Source organism: Rhinatrema bivittatum, chromosome 19, assembly GCF_901001135.1.
Source record: "Rhinatrema bivittatum chromosome 19, aRhiBiv1.1, whole genome shotgun sequence".
NCBI lineage: Eukaryota > Metazoa > Chordata > Amphibia > Gymnophiona > Rhinatrematidae > Rhinatrema > Rhinatrema bivittatum.
Window position 1 is genome coordinate 39926893 of NC_042633.1, and position 27840 is coordinate 39954732.

Sequence of the window (27840 nt, forward strand, 5' to 3'; positions counted from 1 at the left end):
GGCATGGGGTTGGGGTTTTCCACAGCCTTCAGTGATCACAGAACCGCAGTAACTGTGATAGGTTATAGCCCATGGCATCTGGTCACTTCCTGTGCCCTAGGCCTGCAGTGCCATACACTAGGTCTCTGGCCTTTTCCCCACCCCCGCGGTGTTAACAACGCCCGTTTGTCACTCTTCGAGGTGACATGATCGTGTTTTCATGCATCTCATTTTGTTATCTGTACTCAACAATTTTTATTGGAGGGGCTGAAATACGTGTTTAAAAAAAAAATAATGGTTTATTAAGAAAGCTTAGTGAAATATTCGGTATTACTTTTTTTGTATTGGCTTAAGAGTGCATTGCCCGCTTAACTTTTGGGAGTCATCATCGGGCCACACCCACAAAAATAATAACAATAGATAAGCAAGGACCCGGGTCAGAGAGGAAGCTCCCTACGACCATAGCGGCAGCCCAGCCTTGCCTTAGGCAGTGACGCGCTGTACGCCCCGCCCATCGGATGGGATGGGCGGTGGGGAAGAGGAGCGGTTCCATGGTGTCCAATCAGGGCCCTCCTTGTTGCCTGGAAGCCAGTTGGTTTAAACCCGGACCAATCAGGGCGGCCCTTGTTGTTGTTGCTGCGGCGGCAGGGCGCGCGCGTCGCACTCCCAAGATGGCGGCGGCGGCTGCTACGGGGTCGATGTGGGGCAGCGGCGGCGGGTCTCGGAGTCCCCCGGAGGAAGAGGAAGAAGAAGAGGAGGAGGAGGAAGAGGAAGAAGAGGACGTGGGAGTCCAGCGGCAGCGGCGGGCGGAGGAGGAACTGGCGCCCCTGAGGCCGCAGGACATCGAGGCCCGGCTGGAGCGCACCCGCCGCGAGTTCTTCAACCGTCGCAAGATCCTCCTGAAGAACCTGCCCGCCGACGTCACCAACCAGGTAGCTCCCCCGCCCGGAGGGAGGCGGGGGTTCGGGGAGAGAGAGAGTGACGGTGCGCGGGGGCGGGGCGTTAAAGAAGCCGCGGAAGGGCCCGCGTTTAAAAAAAAAAAGTGCGGACCCCTTCTCTTCCCTAGAAACGGCTTCTCTTGCCTCTGCCTGTCCACCCGTCTCTCCCAGCCCTCCTTTCCGCGCCGCAGGTTGTGCTCGGCCCGGTGTTAGTTGGGTGCCTGACACTTTTGTGTTTTAGGGGACTGGTGAGGGTCCCCTGGCCCAGGCGGAAACCGCTGAAAAGGACTGGCAGACCGCGCTTACTGGCACCAATTTGATGGCTGGGGGAGGGGCAAGGGGCAATTAAGACGCCCGTTGTGCCCTAGTCCAAAGTTTAAACGCGAGTGGGAATAGATCCAAAAGAGCAAGAAAATAAAGTAAAGGCTGTTTTCCAGCAAACATTGCATGACGCGCTTACAGTTACCCTCGCAACAGTCTTTATTTTATTTATTTTATTATTTTTGCTAGACCGGCTTTCATGACAGGAATCGCATCAAACCGGTTTACATTTAACAAAGTGTGCAAAGTAAAGAGAACTCAAACCACAGTAATAAGAGCATAGTTAGGAGCGTGAACAGTTACAATAAAACAGTGGGATCTGGAAAAAGAGGGGGGAAGTTAACTGATAGCAAAATATTTACAGTGTAGCAAAAATGATTCCAAAATAAATTTGAATAGTGACTGACATTGAGAACAAGGTGATGGTGATTACAGAGTAGTGAGTGGTTTCTTATTTAAATCCATTTTTGATAAAGTGTTGGAGATGTTGGGTGTAAGTCCTGTGAAAACTACTCTCTGGGAGAATCCCGGGACCTAAGTCTTTGTATGCTTGCTGGTTATTTTTTGTTTGCAGTTTAGGCTTGAGTGGCTTACAATTTTGGTCTTATCAGCTGTGACTGAAAATTTGGGTTTTTATAAACCTCATGTTTACCGTGCCACTGGTGCACTAGTTTTATCTTGGCTAATAAACAAGGCTGTGTAACACGTGAGAGAAGGATTTTTGCATTGTACAATTTGCATAGTGCACCTTTTTTTTTTGTTTTTTAAACGTGGTCCTGCAAAGTTCACAAAAGGAGCGATGGGCATAGACTAGCGGTAATGCCGAATCTGTTCGATTCTTCAGTAGAGCTGGAATACAGTACAAGAGACTTTTTTTTACAAGTGGCTGGTAATCCTTGGAGCCTCTTGGCTCTGTTTCTGAAATCTGTGCAGCCCTACAGAGGGGGTGGTAGATGTTATAGTCACATATTTTTTTTGCCTAATATTAACATACTTTGTGACTGTTCAGCAATCAGCAGATTACATAACAGATTTTATTTTGCTGCAGCAGAGATGGAACTCAGGCTGCTGGCAAAAGGCCTGTTCAGAAAATTAGGCATTAACAATGTGACGCATTCCTTTGGGTGCTTTTGTTGGTTACTTTAAAAGGCTCTGCACAGAATCTGGTGGTCTGCCAGTCACCCGGAGGTTTCCAGTAATGTTAAGTAATCGGCTCCAAAACAAAAGGGATATGTAGAAACCTGGTAGGGGGGTTAGGGGGAAGATGTTCCATTATTTCAGCATAGATGCAGCAGAATGAATAGGAAGAAAACTATCCTCTGGTGATGGGATGAGGATTGGAGTAGATTATGTCTTTCCTGACATGTCCAGCCTGCCATGAAACTCACAGTTCAAAAATAACACCAAATTCATTGGGTCCTTAGATGAATTGGACTCTTGAGTCTCTGTTCATTACTTTTTTTTTTTAGCTTTTTTTTTCTGGGGGAGGAGGGGTTATGGATGGGTTTCAGTCTTATATTTTTCATTTTGATTTTAGGGTTTAGTGATTTTAAAACTAAACATGCAAAGGACATTGTGGCTTGGTTTTCTCACCTTGGGGTTAGTTTCTCAGAGTGCCACTCTTGCACCCTTCATTTGCCAGAGACTGATAAGATGTGATGCGATAAGACGTGTGCCAAAAAAACAGGGGCGCATTACCTGTGCGCCCGATGCAATATTGTAATGAGAGAGAAATCAAAGCATACAAAAAGAGCATGCTAAGGAGAAATGTGAGTTTCTGGTGCTCAAAATATATTGCATCGGGCACACGGACGTCTAAACTGTGCATTCCTAGGAAAAATGCATCGCTTACGTGAAGTTACAGAAATCTGCAATACTGCTTACCAAAAGGAAAGGAATCGCCCACAGTTTATGGTGTCCTTTAGCTAACCATCAGGCTCCATTCCACTATCCCTTTACACATTTTTTTGTTTCAATCTCAAACCATTTTATACTAATCTTTCTAAACAACCCTACATTACCAGTGGCACATTTCTCGCAACACAGAGGACCAAATTTGTTTCTCCTGAGCCCTTAACTGCAAGTAAACTTTACTCCACCTCCAAAATTTTCTGGCATAAAAAAGTGCCCAGGCTTTGGCCGTGCTTTCCTGCATCGGGTGGTAATAGCTAATGGGCTCGTTTGCATGCACTTTAAATGCGAAGGGCATCATTTGATATGCTTTGGTTAGGGTGCGTGTTTTAAAAGTGCTAATCTCCTTGCTGCATCGGATGCTATTATGTACACCTGAACACCCTCCCCAGTCCCCTATTATGTACACCTGAACACACGCTTGACCGTGAGTTGAACTCCTGTTCTAGGCTGGGCATCCTCATTGCATTGGCCTGTCCAAGAATTAAAACCAGACTTTTTTTTTTTCCCCCTGCGAGGCAGCCGTGAGGTGCCTGCTGGGCAGATCTTCACCAGAAAATGAGCAAGATACCCACTTTCACATGCAAACTTAGAATTAAAATGGAATTTTCTGTTTTGGAAGCTTGTGTTAGTTTGGTGACCTGAAACGGGCATACAAGTACTTAGCTAGGTGAACGCCCCTTACTGGGAAACTCTAGCTGTGTTCCCTTTTGTGTGCTTTAAGCTCTGAACTGCAGAAGGTGGAGACTGAGGGGAGGAGCTAATACCTGCACTATAAATTCATTTTACAGTCTTCTGTTTTCATCACCCTTCACTGCTGCTACTCCTCCCTTCTACCCAAAGATTTGTTAGGTGAATGGCTCATGTGTTGCAGTTCCCATTGCTGTCTGGTGTAGCTGGCTTGAATATGTGTTGCAACTGAGCAGGAATCTCCTATGCTTTCCACAGCGCACAACTTGGGTGGGGGGGTTAGCAGGGCACTGTCAGTGCTGTAGTTTGTCAGATGTATCAACAGGTGTAAGCTGGAAGGGGACTGACGTGATCTCAGCTTGCTTTTCCAGCCCAAGCTCACCTGGTGGCGTGTTTTTCATGTGCTGATTCAAACAGTGAAATTGTTTAAACTTCCCAGAGCTTAGGCGGTGGGAAGACTTTCTGTAGTAAGGGGAACACACTGTATGTTAACCATCAAACTAGCAGTGAGCCCTGTAAGTCTCAGAAGAGCCTTCTATTGAAAACAGAAAGGTATTCATATCCACATTTCATTATTGGTGAAAGCCTAGCAGGGGCAGCCTTGCTAGCAGGAGTTTAGTCTGTTAATCACGGACTGCATGAACCGCTTAGATCACAGGCTCTGCAGAGTTACCTGTGGCACTGCTCTGGGGAAGCTTGGCTTTAAGAATGCCCCAAATGTTGTCTTAGCCCCACCACTGAAAAGATAACGGAGTATTGTAGCTCTCTGTATGCACATGGTCCAGTGAGGTTCAGATTTTGAGGCCCGGCTTCCTTCCCAGTGGTCTGAAGGGGTGATGCCTGGATCTGTCCTTGGCTAGCACCACGGCTCAAGGTTTTTTTTTGTTTTTGGGGAGAGTTCTGGCTGTATACCATCTTTACTGGTCTAATTTTGTATTTCTCGTTTTGAATTGACACAGGATGTTCACGATATGCTGCGTGACTATGAGCTCAAATACTGTTTTGTGGACAAGTACAAAGGAACGGGTGAGTGCCTGTCTTGCTGATTTCCTTGTGCTGGAGGTGCCCCTCTTCCCTCCCCCCTTGGGTAACCTTCTCTCCCCATTTCTTCCACGCAGCCTTTGTGACATTGCTGAATGGGGAGCAAGCGGAGTCTGCTATCCAGGAGTTCCACCAGAGCATCCTGCGGGACAAGGAGATCTCGGTGCAGCTGCAGCCCACAGACGCCCTCCTCTGCATTGCCAACTTGCCCCAGGCCTACACGCAGCAGCAGTTGGAGGAGTTGGTCCGGCCCTTCGGCAACTTGGAGCGCTGCTTCCTGGTGTACAGCGAGCAGACGGGCCACCCAAAGGGCTACGGCTTCGTGGAGTACATGAAGAAGGACTCCGCCGCCCGGGCCAAGTCGGATCTGCTGGGCAAGCAACTGGGCACACGGACTCTGTATGTCCACTGGACGGATGTCAACCAGCTGACCTATGACCTCATCCACTCCAAGTGCCTGTGTGTGGAGAAATTGCCCCACGGTTACAGCGACGTGGCGGAGCTCAGGGAGATTTTCTCGGCCATCTGTCCACCCATTTTCTGTCAGGTATATGTTGCAGCTGCTCGTGGATGATAGCAGTATGAGTGAAGCAGAGTGTAAATCGTGCTCCACAGGTTCTCTTGTATTAGTGTTGAGGATATGCCAGTTCTGTGGAGGTAGGACACTTGTCACAGGGTCTCCAAAGTGCGTCTTGTTTCTGGGTAGCAGTATCACGTCATCTAGCCTAAGGCTCCTGGGTGACGGGCTGGGAATATTAGGAGACTCCTGTGCTTTAGCAGTTATGAACCATTAGGGCTGGGATATGATGCTAATCCCTAGCAGGGTGGAGTGGGTGAGCTGGTTTAAGCTCCCAGTAAAATCTGGGCTGGCTTTATCTTGCTGCACAAGGTGGCTGGGGGAAGTGCCATGATCTGCACCAGCAGTGGTTGCAGCTGGGCTGATGGGCGATCTCGCTTTCAGCCAATCCATTTGAGGGTTTTCGGCACTTGCTGGTGGTGGCTGCAGCCGCCCACCACCCTCATAGTGAAGGAGCATTTCCTCCGAGCCTCCTGCTACAGATCATGGCCCTTTCCCTTGGTAAATGCTACCACCTTGGTACTTCAGACACCTGCCAGGTATCTGTTTGTTGTATCCTCCTAGCTTTACGTTTCATTCAAAAATGTGCCTATCTGTCCTCTTCTTGCCTCATTTGCATAGCTGGCTTACGGCCAGGATGGGCAGTTTAAAGGATTTGCCATTCTGGAGTACGAGTCTTCGGAGATAGCAGAAATGGTCCAGCAGCAGACGGATGGGCTCAGGCTGGCCGGGTATCACATCCGGGTCTCCTTCTGCGCTCCCGGGCCTCCAGGGCGGAGCATGCTGGCAGCTCTGATAGCAGCACAGGCCACGGTAAGTCCATGTCCATCTTGGTAGGAGAGGTATTTTTCCTTGCAGGGAGGGACCAGAAGATCGGACTGCCCGAGTCCTAATCCCAACCCTTCCACATGTGGATGTTCTCTCCCCTCCCTCTATTGCACTCATTAGGTGTATGGCATGGTGTGAGATGTATGATCCAAGGTTCCTGTTCCTACCCCGGATCAGTCCAGACGAGTGGGCCAGTCCCCATATTTTAAGACATCCTGTCTTCTGAATATTGCTAGGCTGGTATGCAATGAGGCTGGGATGTGCCTTGTGTTAAATGAGGGGGCTCCAGCGTTAAGTCTCTGTTCGCCCAAGGATCTTGGGGTTTAAGGTAGACATCTTGGCTTGGGTGCAGGTCAATACTGAGGGAGTGCAGCTGGCACTCTCGATTTAAGCAGCACGGCCTCAAAGCTTTTTTTTCTCTGCCTCCATCTGCTGGCAGGGATGCATAAACCCAGGGGTCTGGACTGATCTGTGGTACTTCAGGAACAAAAATTAGCAGGCAAGAACCAATTTTTTTCCTATTTTATTTTATTTAGGCACTCAATCGGGGTAAAGGTCTCCTCCCGGACCCCAATATCCTTCAGATTCTGAACAGCCTGGGGACCTCTGCTTCCTTACAGCTTCTGCTGAATCCGCTGGTTCACGGAGCCATGGGAGGGAAACAAGGTGAGCACCCAGGAGTGCGTGCTGGGACCCCTACCACAGTTACCCCCCCCCCCCCTTCTGCTGGAGAGAAACGTACGTACGTGTAAGAGATCTCTGAAATCCCCCAGTGTGTGTGTGTGGCCTCTCCTACCGTACTTACGACGCTGCCCGACATGCCCAGCACTGCCCGAGTATAAACGACAGTCCCTGCTCTCTGCAGCAATATTCCTGAGTGTTGTTTTTTTTTTCTCTCTCCTTTCTCTTTCGCAGGTATTCTCGGTGCAGCTCCTGCCGTGCCTCTTCTGACCAGCCCCGTGCTTTCCACAGCGCTTCTGCAGCTGGCCCTGCAGGGCCAGACTCAACCACAACAGGTACCCGCTTAACGAGGATGGGGTTTTCAGCCACGGGTGGAAGCTTTCTCCTACATCAGCCCCCAAGCGCCTCGGCTTTGCCTCCATGTGCTTCCCATCTGATCCAGGCCAAAACTCCAGGGCAGATGTCGGAGCCTGGATCCCTTCTCTTGCTGGTGTTTCAGTTCCGTGTGGGTAGAATTTCAGCGACCCTGACGCCCATCGTCTGGTCTCCTGATACCTTCTGCTGTGCATTTGCCAGTGATGTAACCCGGTGACCTTGGGAGCAAGAATCGTATCACTTCCTCAGAGTGCAAGACACTAGCTCTGCTCCCCAAGCTTTCTTTGAGTAGAAAGCTTGGCTAGTAGTATTGTGTTTTGTTTTGTTTTTTTGTCTGCCTACAGGCGTGCCATCAGAAATTGGGGGTCCGCATTTACTAATTTCCTAGCGTGTAGACAGATGGACTCGGGCCCAATGGGTTATGGGCTCCCCTGCCAGCAGATGGAGACGGAGTCAGGTTTCAAAGCTGACGTCACTCTAGATCCTCCCTTGCAGTGACCTCAGCCCTCCAGTAGTATCTCTCCGTCTCCAGCAGATGGTGGACCCTACCTCTCCCTTTGGGGATTGCTGTACTTTTTGGAAGGAGAAATTCTACGTTTAAATTAGAGAAAGATCGAGCCCCGCTCTCCTGAGCTGATACCTAAAGGTCCCTCCCCCCCCCCTTTGAGAATTCCCGAGGTGATTTCCGAGATCCCTCAGAGGGGAGCCTTGGTCCGGTTCCCGGCGCGGGCTTTGCTGCTGAAGCAGCTGAAAGGGAGCGGGTGCAGGAAGCCGAACGCCGCGATGACGGCCGGAGACCATCTCTGTACTAAGCCAGTAAGCACTGAGCCCAGGTAAGTGTAAATAAATAAATTTTGCCTCCCGATTCGGAGGGGTTTCGTTGAGACTTCCTCCGGTTGTCCTCTTCGGCGTGCCGTGTCGACGTTCCCCCATCCTGTTGGGGTAAAGGGAAGTGGGCTTCTGAGTGGGTTGAGCGGCCCCTCCAGTGGGCTAGGCCCTGCTTTAGGCTTGGGCGGCACACCATGCTGTAGGCCGCGGCAGCGCCATCGTGTGCGTGCCATATTGCCCTCCATAGAATGTCAGTACACACAGTGCGTCTGTTCTGCGCGCGTACGTGCACACAGAATACAGGTAAAGCCAGGCGCACGGACCGTGCATGTGCCTTGCTGCATCCTGCATAGGCGCCCGAGATCTGCGCGCATAAAATTTTAAGTGCGAGTCAACAGAACATAGTTACTACTGCCAACAGCTCCAGCAGGCAAGAAACACGAGCGCCTTTCTCTCTGCGCTGCTTGTTATAGGAGGGCTGCACAGTCTGACCTGGATTCTTGCTTTACGTCCGCTCTGTGAGGAAGCCCAGGGAGAGTTGGCCTCTTCGGTCGGACTTTGCTAAATCCGGCTCCTCCCATCCAGAGGATGGGTCAGCCACAGCCTTAACCAGAAATACCCTGGATCTGAGTGACCCCCAGGACTGGGTCATCCATGGGAGAGGGAGATTTAGCGGCATGGACCCGGCCACCTTCTCTTGGGTTGAACTCTTAAGGCCTTCGTATGGGTGCAGTCTGCTGCCTCACTTGCTCCTGTCCAGACGGAACCTCAGCCAGTAATCCCTCCCTCTCCCAGGCCTATCCGCAGACCTCGCAACATGCCTCGCCTCACCAAGGGTATCCCTGGCAAGGACCCGGATGGCACGGACGAAGAAGAGGATCCAGATTCCTTAGAAGAAGGGGAAATCCCCCCCCAGTTTAGAATTGTATTGGACCATGTTACGTTTTTCCCAGAGACGAATAGCTGGCCCTGGTTTCCCAGACCCTGAAGATGCTGGGAGTTCCTGGTGTGGACTCTTATGATGGAACCAAAGAAGAATCCCATTCTGATTTCCCTATGGAAAGCCTCTTGCTACTTTCCAGTACTGGAAGCCATCCAGGAGTTGATTGACCTGGAATAGGTTGCCCCAGAAGCAAGTTTTAAAGGTGGATGAGTGTTAGAAGCTCTAAACCCACTGGATCCAGCAGCGAGAGAACGTTTGTGTTTCTCTAAAGTGGATGCACAGATCTGTGCCTTCTCTAAGTGAACAACTATCCCAGCAGAGGCAGGAGCAGCCTTGATGAATGCACATGATAGGCAGATGGAGTCCATCCTTAACAGGCCTTGACACAATAGCAATGACCTTACAGATGTCGTCTTGTTGTGCCCTGGTAGCTCGTTCGTGCCTGCTCCTCTCAGGAGGTGGATGCCTCGGGGGTGAATTCCAGAGCGGTTATGGAACTTGCCGCTGGCTTTTTAGCTGACGTGGGCTCTATGCAGCCTCCAAGTAAGATCTCACAAAGATGCCCTTTAAAGGATCACTCCGCTTTGGAAGCGAATTTGAAAAGCTGGCCAGTGAATGGGGTGAATCTCCAGTACCTCTGCTACCAGAAGATAAGAGATAGTAGTTACAGCGCTCCTCGCCAATGGTGGGTTGATCCTGGGACTGCCAACGCTTTTGCCTCTACAGAAACTCGACATTTCAGAGGTTTCGGCCCTTTGGGAGGTCTCAGTCATCTGAGTTGGCAGCCCAAGAGAGGGTCAGGCTATGTTTCAGGCTTGTCCTGAACCCCCAATGAAAATTTGCTGACCTACTCTCGGAATGAGGAGATAATGGGTTGACTGCCCTTTTTTTACCAGTGATGGGTGGAGATCACTTAGGACAAATGAGTACTGGAGATCATATGAGCAGGGTATGCGCTAGAATTTCACAGTACTCTGAACATATTCATATCTTCTTGTCACTCCCAGCACCAGAAGCAAGCAGTGGAAGCTACTCCTTTTAAGGCTCCTCAGGACGAGGGCTATAATCCCAGTTCTTGTACCCCAGGAAAATACAGGGTGTTACTCCATCTACTTCATCGTACACAAGAAAGAAGGTTCCTTTCGTCCTATCCTGGACCTCAAGAGCATCAGCAGACATCTACGAGTGAATAATTTCTGCATGGAAATCCTATACTCTGTGATAATGGAGAGTTCTTAACCTCCCTGGTCCTATCAGAGCCCTACATATTCATTGAACACGGTTTCCTATGTTTTGCGGTATTGGATTGCTATTATCAGTTCTGGGCACTGCCCTTTGGCTAGCCACCGCCCCCCAGAACACTTTCCAAGATTATGGTGGTCATAGAGGCAGCACTGAGAAAAGGGAATACTTGGACAACTGGTTGATCCGGGCCAAGTCTGTGGAAGAGTCTCTGGGTGACCAACAGGGTGACCTTGCTTCAGGAACTCTGTTGGGGGTCATAAACTTGGACAAAAGCAGTCTCAAGCCCTCCCAGTCTTTGGAATATCTGGGAGTCCAGTTTTGACACCAAGCAGGGCAAGGTCGTCTTCTGACCATGCAGATAAGGTACTTAATGTCCCAAGTGCATTGGTTGATGAGCACAATACACCCGACAGTGTGGATCTATCTCCAAGTTCTTATTTTGTTGGCGGCTACCCTGGAGGTAGTGCTGTGGGTGAGGGGACACGTGACCACTTTAACGCTTACTAATGTCACATTCGAACCCACAGTCCTGATGGGAGAATGCTCTCGGCTCCAATGGCTGCAGGAAGCTCATCTGGGCAGGGGTGTACCCCTGTCCTCTCTGAACTGGCTGGTCCTCATGACAGACACAAGCCTCTGGGGCTGGGGAGCTCACTCTCAGGAACTGATGGCTCAGGGACGTTGGACCAAGGAAGAGGCCCTCTGGAACATCAACCACCTGGAAGCCCAGGCAGTCAGATTGGCACGTCTGCAATTCAGCCACGGACTCCCAGGTCAGGCAGTTCGTGTTATGTCTGACAACGCAATGACTGTATCCTACATCAACCGCCATGGTGGAACCAAGAGCCAGCAAGTGTCACAGGAGAGAGAGCTTATGGAATGAGTAGAAATACATCTAGAGATGATCTCAGTCTCCCACATCACAGGAAAAGACAATGACGGAGAGACTTTCTAAGCAGGGAGAGTCTGCAACCAGGAGAATGGGTGGTGTTGGCCAAAGCCTTTCAGCTGGTGATAGATTGCTGGGGCCTCCCATCCATCGACCTGCTGGCTGCATCTCACAATGCGAAGGTTCCCCAATTCTTCAGTCGCAGAAGAGTTCAGTTGACCCTGGCGATCGACTCTCATTCATACCTGGCCAGAAGAAGAGTTGCTATACGCCTTCCCTCCGTGGCCCTTGCTGGTAGGGTTATTCGCAGAACCGAGCACCAAAGGGGATTAGTCCTACTAGTAGCTCCAGATTGGCCCAGGCGTCCATGGTATGAGAACATGCGGAGACTCCTGGTGGAGACCACCCTATAGGGACCTGCTATAGCAGGGACTGGTCCTTCACGAGGATCCGACTCTATTCTGTCTTACTTCATCAGGCGAGCCCACCCTCCTGGGTAGGGCTCGCCTGATGAAGTAAGATGATTCTGCGGCAGTAATTGTCACCTTACTCCGTGGTCGGAAGCTCTCTCTACGTCCCTAGCTTACGTGTGGGTCTGGAGAGTATTTGAGGCCTAGTGCGAGGAATGCGGGGTGTGTGTGCCCCCCGAGCAGTCAAAATCCCACTAACTTTGGAATGTTTGCAGGGCGGCTTGAATAAAAGGTTTGACCCTTAACTCCTTGAAGGTACGGATATAACTCTCTCCTGTTTCAGGGGTGAGGTGAATGGAACCTGCTTGTCGGCTCAGCCGGACAATGGCCTATTTTCTGAAAGGGGTGAAGCACCATAGGCCACTCCCTATGGTGGCCGATTCCCTTGTGGGAATCTTAATCTAGTATTGTAGTTTTTGGCAGGGCCTTCCTTTCGGCCTCTGAGCAGTCTTTCCTTGTGCTCGCGTGTTCCTGGTGGCTATGTGCTTGGCACGTCGCATCTCTGAGCTAGAGGCATTGTCGTGTCGGGAACCGTTCCTTCGCATCACTCCAGGAGTGTTTCATATCGTTCGATACTTCTTGCCCAAGGAAGTCTGTTCCATTTGAATCTGTCCATTCCTAGATAAGCACAAGGACCCAGAAGAATACTGCCACCCATCATTTGAATAGCAGACTTTTGGTGCGGTATCTGGAAGTTACTCCACAGTTGAAGGAAGTAGGACTAACCAGCTTCGGGGGCTGCCATGGCTCGATGGATTATGGAGGTGGAGGCAGGAAAGCCATGACCACCTTAGGTTAAAGGTCATTCCGCCGGGGCTCAGGAGGTCTCATGGGTGGAAGCTGGACTTCTGTCTCCCTTGGACATCTGCCGAGCGGTGACGTGGTCCTCCTTTTGCCTAGATGTTCAGGCCTGAGAGGACGCAGCCTTTGCAAGGGCGGTGTTAACCGGACCATGGGCAGCCTCCCAGACCCGATCGGGAGTAGATTTTGTACATCCCATTGGTCCTAAGTCCATCTGCCTACACGCTAGGAAAATTGGAGAAATTATTTAGCTGATAATTTAGTTTTCCTTAGTGTAGACAGATGGACTCTGCATTCTGCCCAAGAACAGTGCCAAGGATTGGCTCGTGCAGTGGATATCAAATCCAAGACATTATGGGTAAGCCTTCATCTGAGATCAGAGTATAATCTTACTGGGGTTCAGTGTTTTGGTTGAGTACAGTTACGGTGATCAGTCTCCATCTGCTGGCAGGGGAGCCCATAACCCATTGGTCCTGAGTCCGTCTACATGAAAGAAGACTAAATTATCAGGTATCTGATTTCTCAGATTCTTCTGCTGCAGATCAGGAGGAGGGCAAGGGATGAGGAAGAGCTGACACTGAAGACCTAGCAGCTGTGTGAAGGAGAGCTGGAAACTGGGTAGAGGAGTGCAGGCGGAGGGTGGCAGATGCGTGGGATCTCCGTGCATTTCGGGGCTTTGTGTTCCAGTGAGAAGTGGATAAACCACTCTTAGCCATGTAGGTTTGAGAGCCCCTGCTTCTCCTGGGTTATGAGCAAGCAGGATTGGGATCTTGCTGTGTCCCTGAGAAGAGGATACCAGGTTTGACCTGACCCAGTAGGGGATTTCTCGGGGCATTAACTTTTCTCTCCAATAAGAGGCTTATTTTGTAACCCCTTGTGCTGATTTCTGCTGCGTGAGTGATTGGGTCCTTCCTGTTCCAGAATGCATTGCCCTGGGGGGGGCCGAGCCTGGACCCAGCTCCTGCAGGACAAGGAAAGCCAGTGAGTCATGGCGTGTGCGCCCGGGGACGGGGGGTGGGGGGGAAGCTATGGGGGGGTACTGTGGGATCTGCCTGCAGATTCAGTCTGAGGTGCTCTGTCGCTTCGCCCCTAGGTTACTGCCTGCCTGAGGTCATGGACCTGCGTTGTGTGTGTTTTTTCTTTAGAAGCCTGGGATTTTGGGGGAGTCTCCTCGTGGCTCGCTGCAGCAGAATGCTCTAGGATTATCAAACCCGCCCGGGCCGCAGCCCAGGCAAAAAATGATGGGAGAACTTCCTTCCGGTAAGCGTCTTCCCTCTTTTTTCTTGTTTGTTGTAATTTTTAGCAGTCGTTAAGTCCATGCCAGCAGCTGGGGGGAGAGAAGGTCCGGAGCTGTGGGACCTGCAGACCCTCCCCGGTCACTGATGGGAGGGGGGGGGGCTCCCGTATCCTGAGGCACTAAAGCCTCTCAGGAAAGGACCCTTAACACCATCTCTGTCCATTCACAAAAAGTTAATGAAGTTTGTCGCTGGGCTAACTTTTTGTCGTCTTTCTTGGTGCATGCACATTAATTTCTTTCTGTTTTATCTGCTCCCAGTCGGCTGTCTGCCTTCGGATATCCCACAGGGGAGCCTGGCGGGGCCTCTGCACTCTTTTCAGGGGCAGCTGGGCAGGGACCGGGAGAGCCCCAGGATGGGGGCTCCATCGCCCCACCACCTGCCTCCGCCGCCCATCCCCCAGCCGGCGCTGCAGGGCCTCCCCACCTCCGTCTTGGGCTCTCTGATCAGCGGTCTCCAGAAGCAGAAGAGGGTTGAAAGCGCGGCTGCCTTACCCGGGGTGAGCAGCCCTCCTCCTCCTCCCCCTCCCCTGACCTGGCCAGGAGTGGGAGGGAGGGGCTCTGCCTGTCGCCAGGAGCAGATTGCTGAGTTGAAGGTGTGGTGTTGTGCTTTTTGGCCGAGGTTGCTTGGTGGTGTTCGGTCAGGAGAAGGCATTGGCGTGACATCGCGGTGCGTGGTGCGACTGGCTCGTGTGCCTGCGGCACTATTGACCCTAAGGCTTTTTCAGCAAGGCCTTTGGTGCTTGACTGACTTACCTGCTGCTTCAGTCTGACAGCCTTTTTTTTTTTTTTTTGGTTTTGTATCTCTCGTGCACTCCAGGCATCTCTGCTGGGGGACCCGCCCAGGGACTTCAAAGTCCCCCACAGTCCCCTCCTGAATGTGCAAGGCTTCCGTCCCTCAGGAAACATGACAGGTACGGGGGGGGGGGGGGGGCTGGGATTGTGGGCCCAGGAGGCAGTACGTTGTTTTATTTATAATTTTTTATATACAGACATTCGATCAGACAGATCACATCGTTCTCATTCAGGTACTGTAGGTATTTACCGTTCGTTTCATTTAACGAACCTCTCGAGGTGCCGCATGGGTTGGAAAAGCATAAGCGGGCGACGAGGAGCAGTCTCTCCCACGTGCAGGCGTCTCGCGAAGGCATCGTTATTCGCAGTCGATTGCTAGTGCGGGCGCGTAGCTCCCCGCAGCGTGAACCGTTTTGAAAACGAGCGGTGGAATTAAATGCAGGCGGTCGTCTGCTTCTCTGCAATCCGTGTGCAGATTCCTAGGATAAGCCTGCTGAGGGGTTACCTGCCGTGCAGGACCTCGCCTTCCGCTCACACAGACTGCCGGCAGACGCTGTTCCTCTAGCGAGCTCTTCTGCTTTATAACCTGCTGACCTGACTTTGTCGTCTGGCGTGGCTTTTTTTTTTTTTTTTCTTTCAGGTGGTCCCAGCAATCCTCTGCCTTTTAAACAGAAACTGGGGGCTCTCGGCAACGCCTCCAGCTCCCGGCTGCCTCCAGCCCCTCTGTCAGAGCCTTCCCTCAGCCCCCTGGGGTTCCGCCCGGACAGCTTGTCTTTTGATTATCAGCAGGTATTGGGGGGGGAGTGGGTGCTGGGATTCTGATGTGTTGATCGGGCCTGGGGGTGGGAATAGCTTCTCGCTGAACGCCGAGGCAGGCTGCACTGCAGGGTTCAGACTGTGTGTGGTCGGCTGGAACGGGCTTGCAGCGTTAAATCAACTCGCAGTGGGGCCCGGCTGTGCTCTCGTGAGTCTCCTCCAGGAGGCGCCACTGACCCGTCCCGCCTGTGGAAATGTATCCCTGACTCTCTGCTCCTTCTCGCAGGAGGTCACACATCGCATGTACCCGCACAGCAGAGAGCGAGCCTCCTCTTCCCTCGGAGGCCTGGGGCACAGCCGGCACAAGGTACGTTCGGGTCTGTTTGTTTTCTCCTCCATGCATTTAAGCTGGGCTGGGAATCAACGCCACAAGAAAACGTGGAGGCGGCCGGTGCAAGCTTCGCACGTGTGAGAGTGCTGTGAGGGGGGAGGGGGTCTCTGGTGAAGGGGGCAGCAGGGATAAAGCTGAAAGTGATCAGACCAGTTGGGCCGTGGGGATGCTAAAACGTACCAGAGGTCGGAGCCCGCGTTCCATCCCCGCCGCAGGGGTCGGCTGGCGAGAATGCAGCGTCTCCCTCTGCGTAGGTAAGGCACGGTGCTGACCATATGAAAAGGAACGCGGGGGGTGGGGGGGGGGGGTGACGTATATCAGACCTTGCCTTACCTCGCCGTGGTGATCTACAGTCCTAAGATGCCCGACTATAAAACATTTTTCTCGCTTGCTGGTACTAAGTGCTTATTTCATGGGATAAAGGATTTATTTTCTATCGATTTTAACCGTGCGGCCTTGGGTGTGAACGTCGCCCGGCGGCGCGCGCAGCTCAGAACCTACTCGGGGTGGCAGAGCTTCGATGCTCCACGTATGTGCGGCTCTTCCCGCCCAATTATCTAGGTCGGTAGTACAGTTTGCACTTTTTTTCCATGCCGCCGGATGGGCATAATTAACATTCCCCCCAATTATTCAATTTACTTCATAGCTCCTGAGGAGGAGGGATACCTTTTGGCCCATTCTAGATCTCCACGTGGCCAGTTTGGTGCTGCGCGTTCCCGCATTTTCCTATGGAGAAGCTGCGGACGGTGATAGCAGGGGACGTTTTCTTGGTGTTGCTGGTTCTGATGGAGGCTCGTACGAGCAGAGCGTCGGGTTTCCGCGGTTCATGGTGTGCTAGGGCAGAATCTCCAGTTCCCTGTACGTACCAGGATCAGTCCAGGACACCTGGGTTGTGACTCCGCACCAGTAGATGGAGACAGACTAAAACTTGTGGGCGGAGCTATATAAGCCCCTGTGCCAGTCACAGCCCCTCAGTCTTACTCTGTCTCCAGTAGATGGTGCAGGTCTAGTCACAGCCCTGCCTGACCTGATTCTGGTGTTGGTGTTAGTCAGGTTTGAATTTTTGGGCTAGGTTTTTTGTTAGGCATAGTTGTTTTATATACCAAATTGGGGTTTTCTTTTAATCCCTTAGTCTCGGGTGCCCTGCCTCCCAGGGGGGTTGAGAGGTCCTGAGGGGACTACCCTCCCCCGGTTGAGGCCGCTGCCAGGGTCGAGGACCCGGCTGGTCTAGTGGCAGCGTCAGGGGTGACACCGGGGAGCCCGGTTCACTCACCCCTGCAGGACTAGGGCTCCAGGACCCGGGACAGCGGCGTCAGCGTTTAAAAAAAAAAAAAAAAAAAAAAAAAAAAAAAGTTTTCTGTTTTTATTTTGTTGCGGCCGGCTCTCCGTTGCTTCGGCGTCGCTGCTCCGTCGTTTTCGCGCAGGGGGGCGCCGCAGGCGAGAGGGGAGGTCGCCGAATTAGTTTTTTCTTTAATTTTGACGCGCCTCAGTTTTTTACTTCCCGCGGTCGCCGGCTTGCCGCGCAGTTCTTCAGGCAAGGCCTGTGGGTCGGCGCGCGCACGCGCGTGTTTTTTCCAGGAGGGCCTCTGCTCGGCCTGCATCCAGGACGGGGAACCAACGTCCAGGGCATCGCGGGGGGCTCGGGCCCGGATCGCGCGTTCGCCGCCGCGAGGGGTAGGCTCAATAAATAGGCCTCAGGACATTTTCCCGCTCAGCGCGGGAGCGGCGGCCATTTTGGCCACTGGCAAGGAATTCTCGCGGACCGCGGCAGGCGATTCGGCTCTCCCTCCCGCGTTATCCCCGCAGCGGGGCGCGGCAGGAGGGGGCGCCGAGGAGGGGCTTCAGCCCCGGGGGGATTCCGGCGCCGATTCTTCCAAATCCGGGTCGTTTCTCTGAGGATTTCGCGGGCTTGCTGCGCAAGGTACTTATGTACAAGCGCAGCAAGCGCTCCTGAGGGGGGGGGGGTCTGGGGAGGGCTCCAACCAGGCCCCACCGAGTAAGCGCAAGGCGAAAAAGACCGCGATGCTCGCCCAGGAGCCAGCGCGAGGGAAACGGCTTCCCCGGAGCGTACCTCAGGAGTCAGATCCAGAAGATTCCTCCACGGCGGATACTGGTGGTCTCGAGGAACCCCCGAGGGGGGCTGAGGAGACGGGGGCGGATGGCTCCGCCCAGCCCGGCGCGGTAGCAGGTACCCAGGCAGCGGACGGGGATGACCCCAAGGTAGTCCGTCTGTTCCGCAGAGAGGAACTGTCGCCATTCATCCCGGCCATTCTCCAGGACCTGGGGATAGAGGCTTCCCCAGTGGTGGTCCGCCAGGAGGTCAGTATGGATCCAGTGCAACTGGGATACCCCGGAATTAGGGTTGATAGTCAGCAAGGCCATGGATAAGCTCTACCCGCTCCCGGAGGAGGCGCTGGAGCTTCTGCAACTTCCAAAGGTGGATTCAGCGGTCTCCACGGTGACGAAGAGGCCCACTATCCCGGTCACGGGGGCGACGGCCCTTCGGGATATACAAGACAGGAAGCTTGTAGTGCAGCTCAAGAAGATATTTGAGGTATCCGCCCTAGGGGTGCGGGCAGCAATCTGCACTAACTTCACCATGCGCGCTAGTTTACGCTGGGCCCAGGTCCTTCAGGCGAATGCAGGCCTGTTGGCGGAGGTGGCGTCTCAGGCTGATAGATTGGAGGCGGCAATAGCTTATGGAGCTGACGCCCTCCACAACCTGCTGCGCACCTCTGCTAGGTCCATAGTAGCCGCAGTTTCGGCGCGCCGTCTCCTGTGGCTACGCAACTGGGCAGCGGATGGCTCTTCCAAAGCCCACCTGGGTTCGTTACCTTTCAAGGAGTTGGATGATTTGATGGTTTCTCTGGGAGAGAACAGGGCATTCTAGCTGCCCGAGGATAGGGCCAGGGCACGGCCCTCCTTTCCGGCCAGTGCCCGGTTCCGGGGGCCCAGGAAATCGCGCCCTCAAAGATCCGCCGGCTCTTCGTATAGACCATCTTCTTCCCGGAACACTCAATGGCAGCAGTCCTTTCGTGGGAAAAGTTACGGGGAGCAAGGCGGGGCCCTGTCGGGTGCGGGGTCCAAGCCCTCGCATTGAACTCCGGCCGGTCCACCTCTCGTCGCGCCTGCGGCACGCCGTTCCAAATGTAGGGGCACGGTTAACTTTATATTTCGAGGAGTGGACCAGGGTGACGTCGGGCCAGTGGGTCCTCGACGTGATAAGACACGGCTACGAGTTAGATTTTGCTCGCATCCCAGCGGACGAGTTCCTGGTCTCGCCCTGCAAGGCCCCAGGAAGAGGGCAGCGATGTTGGACACCTTCCGTCGGCTGGAAAGCTTGGGGGCCATATCCCCCGTCCCTGCCGATCGGCGCGGCTCGGGCCGTTACTCCATTTACTTCGTAGTTCCCAAGAAGGACGGCACTTCAAGGCCAATTCTGGACCTCAAAGGGGTAAACAGATGTCTTCGCGTTCCCCACTTCGAAATGGAAACGATTCGGTCAGTTATTGCTTCGGTGCGTCCGGGCGAATTTCTGACTCCTCTGGATCTCACAGGAGGCGTACCTTCACGTGGGCATTCAGCCATCGTGCCAGCAGTTTCTGAGGTTCTGCGTTCTGGGGAGGCACTACCAATTTCGGGTGCTCCTTTTTGGTCTTGCAACGGCGCCTCGGACATTCATGAAAGTGATGGTGGTAGTGGCGGCGCAGCTGCGACGGGAAGGTCTTCTAGTTCTTCCTTACCTAGACGATTGGCTGATTCGGGCGAAGTCAGAGAGTCAGTGTCGATGGGCGGTGGACAGGGTCCTCCAGTTCTTGCAGTCCCTAGGCTGGGTGGTCCATTACAACAAAAGTTATTTGGCTCCCACTCAGTCCTTGGAATATCTGGGGGCCTTATTCGACACGAAACGGGGCAGGGTAATCCTCTCTCAAGATCGGATATGCAAACTGCAATCTCAGGTGCGGCGTCTGTTGTCTCTTCGCCGTCCACGAGTCTGCGATTACCTGACGGTGCTGGGGTCTATGGCTTCAACGCTCGCGTTGGTACCCTGGGCGTTCGCTCACCTGCGGCCATTGCAGTCTTCTTTGCTGTCCCGTTGGACACCAGTTTCAGAGGATTTCTACCTACTGCTCCCGCTTGTGGGTCCGGCGAGATCCAGTCTTCTTTGGTGGCTGGATCCAAGTCATCTGTCCTGTGGCATATCCCTTCTCGTTCCCGACTGGACGGTGGTGGCCACGGATGCCAGTCTCTCCGGCTGGGGAGCAGTTTGCCTAGGGAAGTCGGTGCAAGGTCGTTGGTCAGCGTCGCAAGCTCAATGGTCCATCAACCACCTCGAGACCAGAGCGGTCTGTCTGGCTCTCCAAGCCTTCATACCCTTGGTGCGGGGACAGGCGGTCCGAGTACTGTCAGACAACGCAACCACCGTGGCCTACATCAGTCGTCAAGGAGGGACGAGAAGTCCACTGGTGGCGGAAGAGGTGAGAATTTTGATGGCCTGGTCAGAACAACATCTCAGCAGCATAGCAGCGTCTCACATTGCCGGGGTCGACAACGTGCAGGCGGATTTCTCAGCAGGCATCGTCTAGATCCTGGAGAGTGGGAACTGGCGGACGAGGCGTTTCTTCTCCTCTGCAGGACGTGGGGAGTTCCCCACTTGGATCCGATGGCCACGTGGCACAACGCGAAGGCTCCGCGTTTTTTACAGTCGGCGTCGAGAGCGGGGAGCAGAGGGCGTCGATGCGCTGGTGCTCCCTTGGCCGACGGATGTGCTGCTGTACGTGTTTCCCCCGTGGCCACTGATCGGCAAGATCCTGCGGCGTGTAGAATTGCACCCATCCAACGTGATCATGGTGGCACCGGAGTGGCCACGCCGTCCATGGTTCGCAGACCTCATTCAGTTGTCAGCGGAGGCTCCCCTTCGTCTCCACGGCTTCGCGGGGCTGCTTCATCAGGGCCCCGTCTGTTTGGAGGATGTGGATCACTTTTGTCTCGCGGCATGCTTTTTGAGAGGAATCGGTTAAAGAGCAAAGTTTACTCGGACGCGGTTATTGCTACGCTGCTGAGGTCCCGGAAGCAGTCTCCTTCCCTGGCTTATGTCAGGGTCTGGGTAGTTTTTGAGGATTGGTGTATGAAGCGAGGTTTGGATCCCACCGCCGCTGCGGTCTCTGATATTCTGGCTTTCCTCCAGGTGGGACTGGCCAGAGGCTTGGCGTGCAGTTCCCTACGGGTCCAAGTGGTGGCACTTGGTTGTTTGCGGGGGAAGGTCGGGGGGATCCCCTCTGGCTCTTCACCCGGATATAGCCCGTTTTCCTGAAGGGGGCTAAGCATCTCCGTCCTCCCTTGCGTCCTTCCTGTCCGGCTTGGAATCTTAATTGGGTTCTTTCTGCCTTATGTTCGGCACCGTTTGAGCCTTTTTGCAGCGCTCTACTGTCTAGGATCTCACGTTGAAGACCGTGTTTCTGGTGGCGATTTCTTCGGCACGCCGTATCTCGGAATTGCAGGCGTGGTCATGTAGGGAGCCGTCCTTGCGACTCTCCGCCACAGGCGTTTCCTTGCGCATGGTCCCTTCTTTCTTCCGAAGGTCGTCTCGGCTTTTCATTTGAATCAATCCGTTGAACTTCCCGCTTTCGCGGTCGGGGAGTCGTCGGATCCGAAGACGAGAGACTTACGAAAGCTGGATGTGAGGAGGTCCCTCCTTCGCTATCTGGAGGTCACTAATCCTTTTCGGATAACGGATCATCTGTTTGTCCTCCTTTCTGGTCCCAAGAAAGGGGCTGCAGCGTCTCGCACGACGATCGCCCGTTGGCTCTAAGAGGCCATAGGCTCAGCGTACTTTGTACGGGGAAAGACTCCGCCGGTGGGTCTTCGGGCTCATTCGACAAGGTCTCACGCTGCGTCCTGGGCGGAGTCTTCTCAGGTGTCGCCCCAAGAGATTGTAGGGCGGCTACCTGGCAGTCGTTGCATACCTTCGTCAGACATTACCGTCTGGATGTTCAGGCCGCTGAGGTCGGAGGGTTTGGAGAGAGGGTACTCCGAGCAGGACTCTCTGCTTCCCACCCTCGGTAAGTTGGCTCTGGTACATCCCAGGTGTCCTGGACTGATCCTGGTACGTACAGGGAAAGGAAAATTAGTTTCTTACCTGATAATTTTCGTTCCTGTAGTACCAAGGATCAGTCCAGGATCCCGCCCGCTGACGGAGAGTCCGCTCATCGTTGTTTCCTTGCGCTCACCGCTTGTTCGCTCTCCCGGTTGGGGAGTCCGGTTCCCGCAGGGGTTGGAATTGTTTCCGATTAAATGGCAAGTTTTGTTAGTTAGCTATGGTTGCCCTTTGGGTTTCTACTTTGACATTACGTATGACTGAGGGGCTGTGACTGGCACAGGGGCTTATATAGCTCCGCCCACAAGTTTTAGTCTGTCTCCATCTACTGGTGCGGAGTCACAACCCAGGTGTCCTGGACTGATCCTTGGTACTACAGGAACGAAAATTATCAGGTAAGAAACTAATTTTCCTTTTCGGGTTCTCCTGTTTGGGCCGGCCACGGCGCCATGCACGTTCACAAAGGGTTGATGGGAGGTGATGGCGTCTGCTTTGAAGACGGGAAGGCATTTTTGGGTTTACCCTTATCTGGATGACTGGCTTGTATGGGCGAAGTTGGAGGAGGAATGCTGTCTGTCGATTCAATGGGTCATGGAGCTTGTTGCAGTCTCTGGGCTGGGAGATAAACCTGGCCAAGAGACGTTTAGTGCCATCCCTGTCATTGGAGCATCTGGGAGTGCGGCTCGATAGCCAGACTGGCAGGGTGTTTCTCACCTCTGAGAGAGTGGTGTCAGGGGATTCCAAATCCAGTCTCTTGTGGTGGCTATCTTGGCACAATCTGGGAAGGGGAATGGATCTGGAGACTCCAGATTGGGTAGTAGTGACCGTGGATGCCAGCCTGAAGGTCTCTGGTCACCAGTGGAGGCGTCCTGGTCTTATCAACTGTTTGGCAACGAGGGCGGTTTGCAAGGCGTGTTGTGTTCTGCCGCAGATTTGAGGAAGAATGGTGAGAGAGTTCTCTGACAATAGAGATGTCCCCAGAGGCGTTAGACCTAGTTTGTGCCAGGTGGGGAAGTCCCCCTAACTGGATCTGATGGCGTCAAGAGGCAATAGACGGTCCCATCAGGTTGGCTCATCTGTAGGGATTGCTCAGTCAAGGGCCCATGTTCTTGCGGCTTGGCTTTTGAGAGGCGGCGACTATGTTTGAAAGGGTAGTCAGAGCCGATTATTACCATCTTACTTCAGGCTAGAAGGCCTTCTGCTTCCCTAGCTTATGTTGGGGTATGGAGAGTATTTGAGTCCTGCTGCTTTAGGGAGGGGTCTGGATCCTTTAGGTGCAGACATTCCTCACGTCTTAGCCTTTTTTAGAACCTGGTTTGAAGAAGGGCTTGGCCTACAGTTTGCTTCGGGTTTTAAGTCGTTGCCGTGGGATGATTTAAGGGCAAGCTTCAGGGAACGTCTCTGGCCTCTCATCCGGACATCATTCGTTTTCTAGGTTGTCTGCAGTGGAGCCTTAACTTGGTTCTGTGGGTTTTGTGTGGCGCTCCATTTCAACCTTTGCGAGGAGTGGTGTTGACGGATCTTGCCCTGAAGGCAGTTTTTCTGTTGGCCATCTGTTCGAGCAGGCAGATTTCGGAGCTCCAGGCTATGTTCCTGTGGGTTTCGGATGACTGAGTGTCTGTATGCTGCCTTCTGTCTTGCAGAAGGTGGTTTCCTCATTCCATCTGAACCCGGATGGTGGTGCTGCCTGCATTTCAGAATTTGTCTTCGGGGACACCACATGCGAAGGAACGTCACTTATTGGATGTTCGTCTGATTCTGTTGTAATATCTTAGCTCACTGCGTTTTTGTGGGTGGGTACAAGGTCTTATTCGGTGGGCTCTAACTTAGTAGAAGCCGAAAAGTTTTGCAAGCAGCCTCCTGAGGTAGAATGTGGGTTGGTGTCTCCTCGGGAGATCTGCAGGGCTGCAGCATTGTGGGTTGGATGTTAGTGCCCTGGGAGCTGCCACCTTTGGCGATCTTTCGGGATCCCCCCACCCAGTGTAGGGGAGCTAGCCTGGACTTCTCTGGGGTAGGCGTACCCACCCACCTCCCTGGCGTCCTCTAGATAACGGGACCGGACGCGGTGCCTAATCTTTAATAGCAGCTGAGTGCCACAGCTCCTAGCAATATGGTGGCTCCTCCGTGCACATAGGTTTTGTGTTTTCCCTTGGAGGCGAGCACGAGGGACCTTTTTTTGGCTTTCATCTGCAGCCTCGCCGAGCTTCGGAAGAACCCGAATCTCGTGACTTCATTTATTTGTGTGTGTATTAAGCTTTTATATGCCGTTTGCCTTCTCAACTGTTTACAAAACATGAAAAAAAAAAAATATACAAACCCCAATGAAATGTTATCTAAACATGAAATGAAAGGTTAGGTAGGCGAGTGCTGTAAGGCAGCCTGCATTCACCCCCGGCGCTCTGTCTCCTCCCTGCTCGCTTGCAGATCCCGTCTCCCCCCTCCGGCTTCAGTGAGCGGAGCAGCGCGGGACATCCCGGGGCCCCTTACTTCTCCGGCTCCCCGTCCTCCTACTTCACCAGCGGCGTGCAGGCAGGGCTCCAGCAGAGCAACCTCAGCAAGGTAAGCCTCGGCTGTGAACCAGAGCAAACCCCCCCCCTCTTCCCTCTCTCTCCAGCTGCGCAGGTTCTAATTTTCCCCCCCTTTTTTTTTTTTTTGTTGTGCTTCAGGCTTTGAGGATGTCTCCCGGGGACCCCGGAGCTGGCGTTTTGGGTCTGGGATACTCCAGTCCCTCATCCAGTAACCTGCTGAAGGTGAGAGCCCCTCTTGTGCTGCTTTTATCGTCCGGCGTGAAACCCCGGGATGCTTCAGTCTCTTCCCGGCCGCTCGCCTCCTGTCCCGTGGTTTTGACAGACGTCCCACACGGAGGAATGCTCCCCCCCCCCCCCCCCACCCCCGTTGCCTCTGTCCAGATGTGGCCTGTCGGCCAGCTGGGATGCTGCGCCTGGTGCCAGCTGTTTTAATAGTGCCCTCCCCCCTCTGGGCAGTTACTGTCTTCCTGGGGGAGGGGGGGTCTCCTCGTGCCGTCTCGCTGCTAACGTTTTGGTTTTTCTTACAGGCGTTGACGTCGCTTTGATTTTGATTGTTTGTTTTAAACTTTTTCTCGCCAGACGCCGATCGGAGGGCAGAAACGCAGCTTCTCGCACCTCATCCCCTCCCCGGAGCCCAGCCCCGAGGGGGGCTACGTGGGGCAGCACTCCCAGGGCCTGGGGGGCCATTATGCAGACTCCTACCTGAAGCGCAAGAGGATTTTTTAAAGCGTCCGGAGGATTTGGGGTGGGGCTGTGGGGAAAGGGTGTAAGATCTCGGGGGGGGGGGGGGGGGGGAACATTTTTAAAGCCTGTTGGGTCGGTGGTTGGGTTTTTAACAAAACAAAGTTGAATCTCGCGTTATGTACAAATGAGACCCCCCCCCCCCTTAGAAATATTAACCGAGCTGCTGAAGATCAAGCGGTCCCCACCGTCTGCTTTCATCTTCCAGCAGAAAACATTTTGGGCAGGGGGGGAGAGGGGACTTTTGTCTTGCTTCCCCCCCCCCCCCCCCCCCGGTACAGGGAACAAGTTCTGAGCAGTGCTGGGGGGGCGGGGGTCTCCTTTGTACAGAGCAAAATTTTTTATTTTTTACTAGACGGGCGACTTGACACCTGATTCCTGAGCCGGGGGGGGGGGGGGGGGGAATGCTGGCTCCTTAAAATATAACACCCCCCCCCCCGGGTCAGGTGTGCGCCCCTCCAGCGAAGGCGAGGTGATCTTTCTGTGTACGCTGTCTCTTTTTTTTTTAATAGTCGCGTGGGGAAGGTGTCGCGCACCTCGTACGCAGCCTTGCGCTCTGCTGCCGCTCTGCGGTTAAAATGTTTTGGGGGGGGGGAGCTTTTAAATCGCCAGCAGAGCCGTCTGGGCTGAAAATCGCCTGCCTACACAACACCCAATTTTTTTTTTATTTTTTAAAGTGATTTTTATTTTGGGTCAGGATGACACATTTTTTTTGTTGTCACCTTCCCCGGCAGAGTTTGGATGCTCCTCAGACGTCATCCTGAGAAGCAGCACGGGGGGGGGTGTTTATTTTTTTTCTCCATCCTGACCGCAGCTCTGTGGCTTTATTTTTAATCCTGTTTTTATATATATTATTTTTTTTTTATTCTGAATTTCAGACGGGGCTTTCTGTGGCTCCACACCGCTGCTTGTGGCTGGATTTCAGTTTCCTGCTTCAGTCCTTTCCACTTTTTCTGTTTTAAATTATTAGTTAAAGGAATTGTTGTTCACATTTTTGTAAATGTTTTCTGTGAGTCTGAGTTTCTTCAGCTGTTTTGGATTTTTGTCTCTCCTGGATTTAAGTGTTCACCCCTTTTTTTTTTTCTTTGTGTGTTACTTTGGAGGCAGAGGGGGATGTCTTATCCTTTTTGGGTGCAAATATTTTGTAGATTGTGCAGAGAGAAGGCTGTTTTATTTCCCCCCCCCCCCCCCAACCCTTATGTAGTGAAAATAACTCAAACCCTCCCCTCCGTTCACCAGCCTGTAATTTGCTGTAATGCTGAAGCACAGTTTTGTATTTTACTGTTTTGCCTCTTCACATTTAGGTGCTAGCGTAGGCTTATTAACATGGAAAGTGACTAGCAGAATAAAAACTCGTTGCTACACCCATATCTACTGTGTAAAGTTAACTTATTACCTTCTTTCCCTCTTGGTTGTCTGTCTGGCTCCTGCGGAGAGGGGACCCGGGGGGGGGGGCCTCGCTGGAGCCAGTGTTTTTTCCCTGTAGGGGAGACTAGGAGTCACAAGGTTATTCTCTGGCCCCTCTCTAAATAAGGCAGATGTAGCACAAAACGCTGCCGCCCAAGCAGGAGAGCCTGTGTGGCAGGAGCAGGGCCCAGGAATGCTCTGCACAGAGCCGACTCCACTCAAACCTTGACCAGGGAGAAGCTACCTTTTTTTTTTTTTTTTTTTTTTTTTTTTTTTTTAAATATAAACCACCCTCCCTCCAGTACTTATTCCTGCCTGTTCCGTTTTTTGCAGAGTTGATGCTGGCAGGGCCCCCCCCCCCTCCCCCCCAGGCCTCCCTCCAGCCTGGGTTTCCTTTGCAGCACCTGATAAGCAGGAGCCGCCTTGCAGAGCACCTTGTGTTTGTCATGGTTTTACTCCTCGTGTGTTGTGTGTATGCATACTGTTTTTTTTATTTTTCCCCCTCCTCATATCGCTGGATGATTGATTTGGATGGGGGGGTGTGTTTTTCTCACTCTCTCTTGTGGGTTTTTGGTTATGGATGGTGCCTTGGGTCTCTGCTTCCCCTGTCTGCCCCCCCCCCCCCCATACCAGGGTGGGGCCCTGAGATTCGCTGTAGCTGATGTGCATTTGATTGGACCAAGTCTCTTTTTTTTTTTTTCCTGGGGGAGGGGTAGCAAGTATGGGTGCAGTGTATCCTTTTTATAGACTTTCACTTGACTGTTTTTATCTGCTGAATTGAAGTTTTAAGTAAAATAATTTAACAAAACCTTGTCTTGGCCTTTTTGTGTGTATAACTGTATTGAGGATGACTTTTGGGGGGGGGTCCTTCCTGCTAAAATCAGCTTTGGATGGTTTAGAGAAACAGGAAGGCAGAAAACAATCTTTCAAACCTCTCCCTACCTTCTGAGGAAGAGGTGGGGGGTGCAGGGCTCTCCATGGTAGGGCTGCCATGTTCTTTAGAAGCAGAGAGGGCCTACCTACTTCTTTCCACCCCACACTGCTTAAAGCTAACTTATGGGCAAGTCATCCTTTGGAAGTTAACACACATCTCTCTCAACACCCTTACATGTTCTCAGGGAGGCTTCTGCTGCAAACGAGGTTGAGAAAGTTGTGAGCATGAGACGGGAGCAATTGCAGGCCTGCAGGGACGCCTGCTGCCGTAGGAGGATATATTTGCAAGGGAGGGGGTCCGGTCTGCTCTTGCACCTCTGCTGCTGTCCCACCTTCATCAGACTGCTTCAATAAAGCCATCAGTTCCTGCCTGGTTCTCTG

The 27840-nt window shown here is 52.9% G+C and overlaps 1 protein-coding gene across 3 annotated transcripts; it reads left to right on the forward strand.

Moving 5' to 3' along the window:
* The first annotated feature begins 608 nt into the window (after positions 1–608).
* Positions 609–26794, forward strand: RAVER1 (ribonucleoprotein, PTB binding 1). Of its 3 annotated transcripts, none has more exons than XM_029584683.1 (15): positions 610–911; positions 4799–4865; positions 4958–5427; positions 6079–6270; positions 6822–6951; positions 7201–7301; positions 13439–13498; positions 13663–13777; positions 14073–14407; positions 14632–14725; positions 15247–15395; positions 15649–15729; positions 24275–24409; positions 24517–24600; positions 24958–26794. In XM_029584683.1, the coding sequence occupies exons 1-15, from the start codon at positions 651–653 to the stop codon at positions 25102–25104; spliced, it is 2421 nt and encodes an 806-aa protein (XP_029440543.1). In that variant the 5' UTR covers positions 610–650; the 3' UTR covers positions 25105–26794. The 3 variants fall into 3 exon arrangements, with proteins under 3 accessions (XP_029440544.1, XP_029440543.1, XP_029440545.1); XM_029584685.1 differs by having other exon boundaries at positions 613–911; positions 14073–14311; XM_029584684.1 differs by lacking the exon at positions 13439–13498 and having other exon boundaries at positions 609–911.
* The last annotated feature ends 1046 nt before the right edge of the window (positions 26795–27840 follow it).